At 36.6% G+C, this 14,109-nt stretch overlaps 1 protein-coding gene across 2 annotated transcripts; it reads right to left on the bottom strand.

Moving 5' to 3' along the window:
- Positions 1 to 292: 292 nt before the first annotated feature.
- Positions 293 to 1,860, bottom strand: LOC145053848 (uncharacterized). 2 transcript variants are annotated; one of them, XM_079001960.1, is made up of 6 exons: positions 1,626 to 1,860; positions 1,322 to 1,485; positions 1,176 to 1,251; positions 815 to 941; positions 564 to 738; positions 293 to 428 (listed from the first exon to the last, which is right to left on the bottom strand). In XM_079001960.1, the coding sequence occupies exons 2-5, from the start codon at positions 1,439 to 1,441 to the stop codon at positions 564 to 566; spliced, it is 498 nt and encodes a 165-aa protein (XP_078858086.1). In that variant the 5' UTR covers positions 1,442 to 1,485; positions 1,626 to 1,860; the 3' UTR covers positions 293 to 428. The 2 variants fall into 2 exon arrangements, with proteins under 2 accessions (XP_078858086.1, XP_078858085.1); XM_079001959.1 differs by lacking the exon at positions 293 to 428 and having other exon boundaries at positions 463 to 738.
- Between the last annotated feature and the right edge of the window lie 12,249 nt (positions 1,861 to 14,109).

Raw genomic sequence — 14,109 nt, 5'->3', positions numbered from 1 at the left:
GTTAATTATGTTGAAGAACAAAAAATCATAATTATGAGCATACTAGAGGCTGCGACACCATCAAAGCTATGATCTATCATCATCATAGTAAAACCTAGTGTCACTGTAACTTTTTCATTTGTTTGAATGGTGGTTGTATGCTGCTGTTGGATAATCTTGTAGCAGCTACTCATATTGAGGAGAAGGTCTGGATGACATAAACAAGTGAAGGTTATGGGTATGTGCATGATTCAGCAATGGTGTGTATCAATCCAATGACACCTTAAGCGAAGACAACAATCGGTCAAATGAATTGGAGCTTATCAAGCATTATTTTTTTAATTTCTTTTTATACCAATGGACCACATTTGTATAGAAGAATTTGTAATGTTAAAACTCTAAAAATGCAATGTTCGACTTTGGTGGCTCTCCCATAACCTTACCCTGTGCTGCAAAATGACGAAAACAGTATGCAAAGAGAAGTTTTCCTCAAAATCAATCTATTTTAGTAGTGAAATAAATAAATAATTGTAATAATCAATAAAGAAGAAAACAACAATCATGATAGTAGCATAATTACATACTTAAGAATCTTCTCTTTCAGAATCTGACTCTGTATCTGACCCAAGTTCTACAGGTCTTCTGTTTGTATTGGCTTCCAATGGGGGTAGCCCATCATCTTCACTAGACTCTACCTCCTCATTTTCCTGTGTGGTTGAAGGGTTTTTCTCCACTATGGCTGATTTAAAGATTTCTGGCCTGCATTAATAAAACAAATTGCAAATAAGTATTTTTTTTTATTAAAGAATTTGAGATCATTAATAAACAAACTAACCATTCTGGAGACTTTTGTAATGCTCTAACTTGTTCATGGAAAAGAACTTGAATAACAACACAAGCCACTTTCCTTCCAGACTCAACAGCCTCTTCTCTCCCGCTATCATCAACCACCACAAAACTACCTGCAACATTTATTCATCATCTAATTCACCATTTTTATGAGTTCAATGCAAGAAATAGCAATCTACTTTCATAGATTTGTTCATTATTGCGTCTTCCTTTCACTTTCCACTTATTACAGCATTATATGCTTTGAAATATCTACCCAATGTCATCCATACACAAAGCAATTTTCACTGCTATGATTTGGTAGATTTTTCAAAGTACAATGCAACTGAAAGTACATGAACTCACACCTCGTTTTATCCACATGCTTTTCTGAAATTTAGCTGGGAAAATCGCCAAAGCTTTGTCTCCTTTGGCATCAATTATCTGTACTTAAATCAATCAAGTCATGTATCTAATCTAACCAAGAACAAGTGATAAGGATGTGGTGAATAACCTCAATTAGATTGGAGCCTCGATGAGAAACAACTTGCATAATGCTTTGGCCTGGTTGTAGAGTTAATGTCTCATCATTAACAGCCCTCTTCAGATTCTTCCTTCCACCTTTTGTAGCCATTTTTCACGTTAATCCCACTTGTAGATGATTCTGGAGCTCTGTATCTAAAATCAACAAAATTAACACATTAAATTAATTAAATGAACACATTACACCTACAATTACAGATCAGATCCATCCAATTAGATTTTTTTTTTTTTTGGGGGGGGTGGAGAGGGGGAGGAAACTAGGAGAAAGTACTCACCGAGCTGGAAGAGGAAGCAGTTTTGAGTCAAACGAATTCAGGCCACAGGGGCTGTGCGATGGAAGGGAGGGGCTGCTAGGCAGTGATGCCTGGTGGTGAAAAACGGAGAATTATGATGACGGCCTCACTGGTGCCGACGTTCGCTGGTGGTTGTGGTCTTGTGGACGGAGGCGTCGAGAAAAGTAGTCTGAGAACCTTTTACTTTCTTCTTCGAATTAGGGATGGCAAAAATCCACATAGCCCCATGTGACCCGTTTTGACCGGGAATCCTCATGTTGACCGGGATGGGGACGGGATGGGAATACCCGAATAAAAAAAATGGGAATGGAGATGGAGATATCCTTAATCCCCGATCTTGGACCCGCCCCCAACATATATTAATATATAAAAATAATACAGAACATATATTTATAGTATAGTTTATAATACATAAAATTTGATCCAAGTAACCTAACTCATTAATAATTACTTGGTTGAAATTATACTTTTTGTTTTTTCTTTTATCTAATTTAAACTCGTGTATATATATTTTTTTCTCTTTGGTTGATCTATTTTATCTTAAATATCAATCTGATGATTTTTTTTACTTGATTTTTGATGTATATATTTAAATTTGGTAGAAAATTTATTTATATTTTTTCTGTAATTTATGGGTACTTATATATTTTATAAAATCATTAAACTTATGCTGGTAAAATTGAAATATAGAGTTTTTTCTTACGTAAAAGTTTACATGTTAAATGAGAAAAAAAATCTCCGTTTCCCCGTTGGGGATCCCCGGTCCCCGTTGGGGGTGGGGATGGGGGTTTATTTATATTCCCCGATGGGGATGGGGATGGGGATTGGGATTGGAATGAGGATTCGGGGATGGGGATTGGGATTGGAATGAGGATTCGGGGATGGGGATGGGGATGTGGATTGGGATTGGAATGAGGATTCGGGGATGGGGATGGGGATTGGGGTCCCCTATGTTCCCTGCCCCCGTTGCCATCTCTACTTCGAATTAGCTTTAGGGTTTATGCAATTTCACCTATTTATTTTTTAAAATAAATTGTAATTTTTCAAATAACTTGTAAATGGATCTTAATTTTAAGAGTTACTCGTAAAATGATGATATTTTGAAAATTGTTTGCATACTAGCCCTAATAAGCTGACAAGTATATTATCGAGGCATTTGGATTAAACTTTTCCTCGAATCCGACCATAAACATTGTAAAACACCTGAAACACGAACAATGACTATATATATATATATATATATATATATATATATATATATATATATATATATATATATATATATATATATATATATAGGGGATAGAGAATATACATTACAGCCTCACCTAAGCTTAGGTACTAAACCTCTAAAATATGTCGTTTTAACATGCTAAATATACCCGGTTTGGTTTCAATTGGCAAATATATCATTCTCCATAACATTTCTTTCTTTCATTATCGTTTTACCATCTCCGTTTTCTTTCCTCAATTATCGTTTATTACTTCATCCAAGTGAACATTACTAAACCCTAAACCTAAACTTAAACCCTAAATTTAAACCCTAAACACTAAAGCTAAACACTAAAGCTAAACCCTAAACCCTAAATCTAAACACTAAACCCTAAACCCTAACCCTAAACCCTAAACATTAACCCTAAACCCTAAACTCTAGACCCTAAACCCTATTGTGTCGATCTTGAATTTACATCTTGAAGTATTAATCATGAATCCATTAACCGTAATCTTTATATAGTAAAACAATGTATTTTCAAGAGGTTTAGTACCTAAGCTTAGGTGGGGCTGTAATGTCTATTCTCTTTTCCCATATAGACCCATGTATTACATGGGTTTATTTAAAAAAAAAATAAATATGAAATTTTAACAATTTGAGAAGTTTGAATTTATAAGAAAAATAAGAAAAAATTTAAATTATTAAATTAATGAGACTTTAATACATTGAATACATTACATATATAAATTATTTCTAATAAATACCTTACATATATATTACCTTACATATTAAATGTGACATTTTAATTTAATAAAATGAAAATTATAATAAAATGACAAGTGGAAAATAGAAAATTCAAAAAATCTAGAAAATGACATGTGTCCAAATGAAGGAGAAGAGGACATGTGGCAAAAAAACATTCATTTATTAAGGATATATATATATATATATATATATATATATATATATATATATATATATATATATATATATATGAAAGCTTGGAGAAAATTGCAATTGCTAAACAACGAAAATTTAAAACCTTTACGTGTATGGGAGTGTTGGGAATCTCAAAAATCAAAACTTACTTGATGGGAAGGTCAAAGTCATGGTCACTGCCGCTAAATAGTGGAGGATGGAAAGTGATCAATGGAAGAGTGGTGGCGTGGTGTCGTGCAATTGGTGTTTGGAGCTTTATTTGTAACACCCAAAGTCAGGAAGGCCAAGAAAGGAAAGGAAACCCTAAGTTAAAAGGGTAGACTCGTCGAGTCCAAGGAGGAACTCGGCGAGTCCGAGCGGGATCCGGGTCGAGGAGTAAGTGACAGACTCGGCGAGTCTGGTCTGTGTGAGGAAAACCCTAAATCCGGGACTTTGGGCGCTATTTAAACTCCTTATTCTCTCCATTAGGGTTCCTTAGAGCCTCCCTCATACAGAATACGAACCCTAAGTCTCCATTGTTGTGCATTCAAGCTTCCAAGCCATTGTTGGGTGATTTGATGGAAGAAGAAAGAGGGGAATCATTGAAGCTTCAAGGATTGACCTTAGATCTGAAGTTTGGGGAACCTTTCTGAGTTATTGAAGGTATTAAGTCGTTTCCTTCCTTTAGATCTATTATGGTTGTGAGATTTGGGGCTTTTTAGCCATGGTTAGTTATCCATTTGAGTTAGAAGCTAGATCTGAAGTTGCTACTACGGATCTAAGCATATTTTGGCCTTGTGAAGCATAAAGTATCAGCCATTGAGTTGATTATGGAACCTCTTTGCCTTAAACCCTAGTTTATGGTGTATTTAGCCTAGATCTCCATCTCTACACGTAAAGTTTGCAACTTAACGTGAGGAATAGGCTTGGGAAGGGTAGATCTACAGTTTGGAGTCCATGCATGACTCAAAAGTCCTCTACATGTATGTAGATCTGAGTGGACTCGGCGAGTCCTTTGAAGTGGACTCGGCGAGTAGCATGAAGATTAGGAGGAACTCGACGAGTGGGATGAACAGCTCGTCGAGTCGGATGAAGTTGGGCAGGAACTCGGCGAGTTGGAAGAACAACTTGAAGACTGATGAAGGTTGTCTTGGACTCAGCGAGTCTGTTCTTGGACTCGGCGAGTCAAGTCGCGAAACCCCAAACCCTTCGAGTTGAGACTCGAATCAGTGAGTCGAGTGGAGACTCGGTGACTTGGACAGGTCAGGACTCGGAAATCGGTAGACTCGCCGAGTCATGGACTGACTCAGCGAGTCGAGTCGCGAATGGAAGGACTATGAGCCTATGAACTCGACGAGTCGGTAGGCAGACTCGGCGAGTAGGGTTGACCTGGGGGGTTGACTTTGACCAGGACTTTGACTTTAACCAGAGTTGACTTGGTTGTCTTTCAGGGGTCAGTTAGACTAAGTGTTGCATTGATAGTGGTAGCTCGGGGAGCTAGTGGAGCAGGAGTTCAGAGAGTTGTCGGTCAGCAGCTAGTGGGATCGTCAGTGAGTTCAGCCAGTGCAGGTGAGTTTCCCTTTTATGTGAATGGGTCTATGGCCACAATGCCGACCCATGTAGTTATGAGTAGAAGACTCGGGGGTTATCCCTAGGCACAGTATGCTAGTATGATATTTAGGACGAGGTCCAATGATAGCGGGCGGGTGCCCAAGGAATGGTTTATGTGATAGTTTATACTTGTTGTCTGTGTGATACATGTATGTGCCTGGTAGGGAGGTGAGTGTGGGCGAGGTCCCGTATCTCACCAATAGCAGAGTGTGGATGGTGTTCCACATCTCATTAGCAGCAGATCAGGGGCGAGGCCCAAGTTAGGGAAAGAGTGAGTGTGGGTTGGGCCCGTATCTCACTATCAGTAGGAGCATGGACGGGGTTCCATGACTCATCAGTAGCAGGACAAGGGCGAGGCCCAGGATAAGTGAGGCCTTTGGACAGGATCCGTTAGTATGTGTTTAGCTTATGTGTTGTGATATGTTTATGTGCTATTATATGTTAGCAGGCGAGGCCCTGTGACAGGAGAGGCCTAAGTGAAACAGATTTGTATCCGAGCGGGTCTCGAAGCCAGGAGGGGCCTGGAGCGGCAGGGCCGTTGTAAGGGGCGAGGCCCAGGATAGCGGGCGTGGCCCAGTATGTGCAGTATGTGGTTATGCATGGTATGTGGTAGGGTGGGGAACTCACTAAGCTTCGTGCTTACGGTTTTCAGTTTTGGTTTCAGGTACTTCCGGTAGCGGGGGGAAGAGCTCGGGGTGATCGCATGGCACACACCATAGATTAGACAGCTTGGGAATGTTTTACTCTGATAATGAACATGTGTTTTGGAAATTAATACTCAATTTATGTTTTGAATTTGTGACTTTGCTTAAAGTAATGTTTTATTAAAAGAAATTTTTAGTCACGAATTTTGGGACGTTACATTATTTTTTCCGTTTTGCTGCTTTGATTATGAGGCACAACAGTGATGTCCCCACTTCAATAGAAGACAGTGGGGTAGGTGTAACACCCTGTTTTAAATCGTTTCATAATTTTGGGTCGTGACCCGAATCTCAGTTATCATAAGGCTTTGTGTCTTGGGGGAAAGAAAGATTTAGACCCCTTTTGAATGTGGGTAATGTGGATTAGGTGAACCGAGAGTTCGGTTGGTACTTTGGAGCCCAAGGATATAACCGTAAAGTAATAGTTCTGGCATTTTATGAATTTTGGATTTTGGATTTAAGTTCGGAAAGTTTTAAGGAAAAGGAGATTTGATAGGGTTGTAGAGCTTCTCATTACCTTTCCGTGGATATAAAGATCGTCGAAAACGGAGTTGGAACGAAGAAATTAAGGTCGTTTAAAGGCTTAGTCTAGTACGTTGGGCATACTAGGCATACCTGGAGTACGCTAGGCGTACTAGCAATACCTGGAGTATGTTGGGCGTACTAGGAATACCTGGAGTACGCTTGGCGTACTAGGAATACCTGGAGTACGTTGGACGTACTAGGCATACCTGGAGTATGTTGGGTGTACGCGATCAGTGCCCAAACCCTATTTTCGTGGTTTGAGCCCTATTTAAGCTCCTTAACTTCCCTGTACTCGTTCCATTCTCATCCTCCACCTCTCCAATACCCTCCCTTGAAACCTTTGTTGGATTAGTGTCTAAGTCCATAACTATTTTGGTATGTACTTGACCCGATGGTGCATGATCCTTTTGGGTTGCCTTCACCAAAGCAACTTGATAAGATGAATGGAGAGAGAGAGAGGATTAATTATGATTTATTAATATATTATGAGAATAATATATTAAAGGAGAAATCATATTATTTAATTAATATTAGTCAATAATTAATTAAGAATTAATTTTGTGGCTAAAAGACATTAATTAAACTTAAGGGACTAGAACTGCCAATTGTGTGATAGTTAAATATTGAGCTAATGGACTCCATATTAGAAGGGTGGACGAATTCTATGGGAAAACCCATTAGAAATCGTCCTAGGCCTATAAGGAGGGAGTCCATGGGTTGCTTAGGGCCTAAGCATCCAAATTAGGTTTTCCTTGTTAGATAACCCTAATAACCTCACTATTTAAAGAACCCTTGAGACTCAAAAACGTGGTGAACTTGTTCTTTAGGGTTTCCACACGTTTTGGGCAGCCTCCCCTCTCCTTATTCTTCATCCTCTTGCTCTTGGTGTTTGTGAACCATTAGAGGAGTGACATTTGTGACTCTAAGCTTTCTAAAGTCATTACAAGGAGGATTTGAGATTGTTATTGCTACATAACAATCAAGGTAAGATCTAAACCCCATTCATAAGTTAATTTGATTAATTGTATGCTATATCTAGGGTTTAAAGTCTTGGATGAATTGCATGTACAATAGAGAAACCTAGATCCAAGCATTAGGGTTTGCATGAGCAAATAAGATGTTCTTTTGGCTAAAACCCACCAGTGGTATCAGTCCCAGGTTGGTTTCTATTGTATTGATGCCTAGTATATTCATTCTTGTTGAAAAAATCGATTTTTGGCTCCGTGACTGATGAACTCGGCGAGTTCCAATGTGTACTCGACGAGTAGCTCCAACTCGGCAAGTCCATAGAGGAACTCGGCGAGTTCGAGCGTCAATTAGGCGGATTTTCGGGATATTTACCTATTTTGACTTAGGATAATTGCCATAATTGTTTAAAATTAATAAAATACGAATTTTATTGATTCCTTATGATTATCCTTGTCAAAATAAAAGATTTTGGTCATCTAATTAGATAATTGTTACCTTATTTGATAAATGTTAAATTATTTGAATTATTTGATCATTATCTTGCAAGAATTTGAACTAGATCTAATTAGATAACCACCAATTAATTGTTAATTGTCTTATTTGAATTATGTGATCTAGAATATTCTTGACAAAGTTTGGAAAAGTTTCAAATTAATCCCTTTAGGTTTTATACTTTAAATTTGAACTTAAAAGTTTTGTTTTTGAAATTTAAATAAGTTAAACCCTAATGTTTTGAAATGTTTCAAAACTTGCCCTCAAGTTTTGGAATTTAAAATTTGATTAAAAGTTTAATTTAGAAATGTTAAATTCTAAACCCTAGTATTGTTTTGAAAAAGTTCAAATCACACCCTTATGGTTTTATTAATTAATTAAAGTGTATAATTAAAAGAGATTTAATAAATCCATAAAGTTTTGGTTTTATTAATTAATTAAAAGTATAATTGTTAAAATTGACCACCTAGTATTTTAAAAGTGTAAAATACACCCTATACTATATATATAACATTAAAAGTCTAACATTATATATATATATGTATGAGTAAAAGTCAGTCTTACCGTTAGTAGGCCTCATTCACGAAGCTATTCTATAAGGGGTGTTTAAGGAAATTGCCTATAAAATGGCGATTGAATGGGTATCCACTCTTACCCACCACACTCTTGACTAGTGGAGGGTCGTTAGCCGAACGGGTAGGATAGGACAGAAACCTTCCATTATAAGTATAATGAAGTACAAAAGTAACTAAATGCTTTTACAAATTCCCAATCTTAGTTACTTTAGGCAAAAGTGAATTGATGTAATTCCATGAAATTACACTTTGTACCCTTGCGAAGACGTTAGTGGAGCGTGTGTGGTTAACCGGCACACTAAATGGTTCTAAGCAAAGGTAGAAAAGGGTGACTCAATGTTTGTCATAGTTCGGTGGAGCGTGTGTGGTTAACCGGCACATCGAATAGGTGACTGTAACATGTGGGGGTACCATGTAAGTTTGCATGGTTATTCACACCCGCTTTGTGATCCTCGGTATCCCAGTCACAAACTAGAGGGGCATATCGAGATTTAAGCATGCCATTGAAAGGTTCAATGAATCTCAAAGGATCTAGGAGTTTTCAAAGCATTTAAAACTTAATCGGTTTTTCGTTTTTCATGGTGGAAATTTAGTGAATCGTCATTCACTTACCTTCAAATATTCTGCAACTAGATTACGGCATCCCTTTTCTAGGTTGTAGTGTATTATGTTGGATCCTAGACTCGATGTTTCATTTGGGTGTCACATCAAGGATTCTAATTAACTAACTTGAATTTGTTTTCTCCCGTTTTGTAGATGTCAAAGTATGACAACTATGGTATTCCCAAATCCCGTGGAACAAGCTTTCCACATGAAGATGATATTCCACGATTCGATCGAGGAACAAGAGATCATGCTTCACTTCCTCCACCTCCTCCAATTATTCTCCCTAACCCACAAGTTCGAAGGCTTGAAAATTTCAAGCTCACTCAAGCCCTTTTGGCAAGTAAACATGAAGAAGGAAAGTCGGTGTGTGCACACGTCCTAGAGATGAAGTCACACATTGATAAGTTAAGAATGATGGGATCCGTTGTCTGTGAGGAGCTGGCTGTTGACTGGGTTCTTCAGTCACTTCCTAACTCGTATAGTGAGTTCGTAAGAGAGTACTATATGATGAACCGCGACGTGACCATTATAGATCTCACCTACATGCTTATTGATGCTGAATCAGCGATGATTTGGCGCACTGGAAAAGCAAAGTTGATTGGTGGATCGGCCTTCCAGACCTCTATGGACATAGGCAATGGCCACGAAAGGCATGCCATGATCGAAAAGTTTGATCATAAGAGAAAGGCAATGTCTGAAGTAGTTCCATGTGTTGTTCCAAAAGAGTCAATTTGCTTTTATTGCCAAGAGAAGGGGCATTGGAGACGAAGCTGCCCTATTTACCTAAGAGATCTAAGAGATGGGAGAGTCAAATCGTATGGCTCTGCTTTAGGTAAAATCCATTAACTAACTCTTTTTAAGTTCCTATTCTAGATTCTTAATACATGATGTGATAAGATTACAATTGATGTTTTCAAGGATCAAAGAAAGGAAAGGAAGCTTAAGGGAAGAAGTGAGCAGAATCTAACCGTGAAGAAATGGATTTCGATCGCATTACTTGAAGATTAGATTCCTGAGCTACTACTTAGAGTTAGAATAAGATTGCTAAGAAATATGTATTAGCATAGTTTTTCAATAAATTGCATTGTAAGGACAAATTTTTCCGCAATAAAATAAATTTTGATTTTATATTATTTATTTATCCTTGCGATGGTGTGTATGAAAAATTGATGTTTTGAATGTTTCTATTATTAGCAATAATGGACTTGATTCTTAATTATGTGGAAATGTCGAGAGTTTACCAAATAGGGAGAGTTTCTTGGAATCATGAAACTTGGTTGCATGATGAATGAGAAATTTCATATTTAGAAATTAGACTAATTCGTTGACAAAGTGTCAAGTGAAGGACTAGGAGATCGAGTACACAAAGTTATGTGTTGATCAAGTCCACCACAAAGATATTCGTCATGATTTACTAAAAGTTTAGTAAATATGATTATACTTATAAGATTAAGTGTAATTCTGAATTGATTGAAAAGGTTTAAATCAATAGTAGAACGAATAAAAAGAATCAAGTAGGCAGAAAGATAAAAGTTTCTCTATTCTAAGAAGAAGTGAGAGTACCTTTTATTATGTTTTATGATAGGTCTTAATGATTAAGAACCATATCTCAATTGATCCTCTAAGTGAGTCTTAGTGCAATTGTATGTCTAAGAAGAGGAATCGAGAATTTAAGAAATGGTTAAATCAAGAAGCCAATCATACTTCGTTCCAAAACAAGTCTTAGAGTTAAGATTGTGACATTTAGTGACAAGTATTAGGAAGGTTGATAACATTCATCAGATGTGGAAAGTTGTGATGTCTTGGATAAGACAAAGACCAACTATGACCAATTTTATGAAGTGTTTTGTCTTGATAAAAGCGACACTAACTCTTGAATATTTGTTTGTCAAGAAATGTTTATTGACAAGAGAATCTTATATGTCAAGGAGTCAGTGGGAGTCTTAATGGTCTTGAAAGGTTTCAAGAACAAATCAAAATAAACCTTGTTGAACATCACTAGCACACGACTTGAGGTTTATAACCTATCGTGTTGACACTATCTTGTTTCTGTGTCGTTCCAATCGAGTTAATTATGCATGTGAGTTCTATGAGTTCTCATTTGAATGCATAAAAGGCAAGGACCTTGATCAATGAAAAGTACATTCATAAGAAAGGGTGAGCTGCTTAACTACTTGGAAGACATGGTGGGCAGCCGTGTTACCATAAGGCAAGAGATCAAGATTGAGAAGGTTCGGTCCATATGAGTTTGGATTTGTCGCAAACTTTGGTTTTGACAAATTCGCATGGATAGGAACACATACACCATTAAAAATCTAAGTGTCATAAGATTCCCTCCTTCATGAAAATGACTGTGAGGAAATGCTTTCACTAAGAGAGATTTTAAGAAGATAGTGATTGTGAAAATTGTATTCTTAAATCCGATTATGGTTACGGTATCCCTTTCCATGATTCGAATTGTGAGATTTGGCAATTAGTCTGAATTGTTTAGACACACATATGAACTATCTAAGGAAAAGGTGTATAATTTTTGAGAAGCTTAGATAAAGGATTATCAAAGCATTAGAAATATGAACTTAAGAAATTCAATAAGAATTGTTTTCTGAAAGTTAAGCTGTTTCTAAATACATGTCAAAGCTAGTGGGAGCATAAGAGTTATGCTTATATGATAATAATCATCATGATAGTGGGAGCATAAAAGTTGTGCTTGTACGATTATTAAAACAAGTATTGCAAGTTAGCAATATTAATTATAGAAAACAAGAGTTATACTTTCCAAATTCGTAATGGTTGAATAGTTGTTTTGCTATAATTAAGGAAGAGAATATTATGTTTCATTTCAAATCTAAAGGCTTAGGTTGTGGAATGTTAATAAATTTAGTCAAGGATACATAGTGCATTCTCAAATTTCGATTATAATTAGGGCATCCCTCTTCATAGTTCGAATTGTGAGAACGTGACACATAAAATATTATGGCAAAAGATTGATAAAGTATCATATCTTTATGTAAGACATTATGCATCGTGTCCCATACGCTTCGGTTATAGGATTGATTGCAAATGCTATAATATTTGACCATTCTAAAATTTTCCAAATGTCTAGCGCATTTAGAGGGAAAAAGGACAAGAATCGGTTTTGACTAAGATAATTAAACAACTATCAAAGGATGATCCAAAGCTTGCTGAGGATTGGTTGCTTGTGAGTAGTTGGAAGTATAGTATTGGATGGACCATATCGACATTATTATGAATAGAAAAGATTCTATTAAGAATGAGTTGTCATATGGAAAATATGGAAATGGTTCCATATTGGAGTTGGATATTGAGAGTCTATGTCTAGATTAGAAATTTTATGCAAAAAGGATGTTCAAAGGAATGTACTTTGAGTGAGAGACATCATGTCTATGGAATTGTATTTTAACAATCTCAAATAGAGGACTTTGTAAGTTCATTGGCAATGGTCATTGTGACTTTTGTGCCATGACATTACGAAAGGATCATTGCATAAAATGTTAGAATCTAGCATATTCTATAAGTGGCAAGAATTTGATAATCTTTCACTTGTGAAAAGGATTGGGAGTTGTGAAATGAGTATAATTGGAAATGTGTTCATTTGATCTATTTCACAAAGTAAGAACCATATGTAAACATTGTGTGCATGCTAAGAGCATGGGACAAGTGTTGTAATAATTCAAGTAAGAAGTTGATTACCCGAAACAACAAATAATGAGTAATCGATATGGTGATAAATAAAAGGTGTTTTATTTATACTCAAAGGTTTGAGGCCATATGGGATTAGTATTATTCTTGTGTTTCACTTTGCATGTTTTGACTTCCTGAATAATTTAATTGGTTCAGAACAGTCAAATTATTCGAACGGGCCACAATCGTTCATATGTTGGAAGTAGGTATGAATGAAGACTGTCGTGAATTGGTGTGTAGATTGTCTAAAGTGTATTAGACATAAGCAAATGTTTGCTGCAACGTTCATGAGTGCTTATGAATATGATTTGAGCATTGGATTAAACCCACACTCACTTGGATCACTTCATGGATTTTATCACGAGTGATTGGTGAGACGATAACATCTTATATTCTTAAAACCGAGATGTGTGAGTTGTATCTTGCGAGTCGGTTGCACATTGATAATACGTAAACGCACCAGTAACTTGGTGTTATAAAACATATTGTTGTGTGTGATTCGGTAAGTAAGTGCAAGCGAGCATTGAGTCAAAGTTTATCCGTTCCTTTTATCCTAAATAGGATAAAAGCGATATCTTTGGGCCCCTCGATGATTTAGTGACGGCACCTAAGTGCTTGGCCAAGCCGGGACTACTTTGATGTGATCAATTGTAGTCTATTGTCAGTCGTCATAAATCGGAAGTCGGGAAATAGTATAGAGAGAATGATTAGAATTCATGACTTATATCTATATGATATCTAGAATGGAGGAATATATGATCCCTTATCTAAAGGACACGCGTATCTGATAAGATCAGAGTTGACAGCGGCTTTTGAAATCAATGATTGCAGATCAGGATCTGAAGTCATATGCAAAATAGTTATTAGACTTATCCAAGTGGGAGACTGTTGGATTAGTGTCTAAGTCCATAACTATTTTGGTATGTACTTGACCCGATGGTGCATGATCCTTTTGGGTTGCCTTCACCAAAGCAACTTGATATGATGAATTATGGAGAGAGAGGATTAATTATGATTTATTAATATATTATGAGAATAATATATTAAAGGAGAAATCATATTATTTAATTAATATTAGCCAATAATTAATTAAGAATTAATTTTGTGGCTAAAAGACATTAATTAAACTTAAGGGACTAGAACTGTCAATTGTG

Source organism: Lactuca serriola, chromosome 5, assembly GCF_051521515.1.
Source record: "Lactuca serriola cultivar US96UC23 chromosome 5, Lser_US96UC23_V15, whole genome shotgun sequence".
In the NCBI taxonomy this organism is placed as follows: domain Eukaryota; kingdom Viridiplantae; phylum Streptophyta; class Magnoliopsida; order Asterales; family Asteraceae; genus Lactuca; species Lactuca serriola.
The sequence above is the reverse complement of the archived record's forward strand: the minus strand, read 5'-3'. Positions and strand labels throughout refer to the sequence as shown.

Coding starts and splice junctions, on each gene's coding strand:
- LOC145053848 (XM_079001960.1), bottom strand. CDS start 1,441: ATGGCTACAAAAGGTGGAAGGAAGAATCTGAAGAGGGCTGTTAATGAT. Junction 1,252..1,321: donor GAGGCTCCAATCTAATTGAG/GTTATTCACCAC, acceptor ATTTAAGTACAG/ATAATTGATGCCAAAGGAGA. Junction 942..1,175: donor AAGCATGTGGATAAAACGAG/GTGTGAGTTCAT, acceptor TAAATGTTGCAG/GTAGTTTTGTGGTGGTTGAT.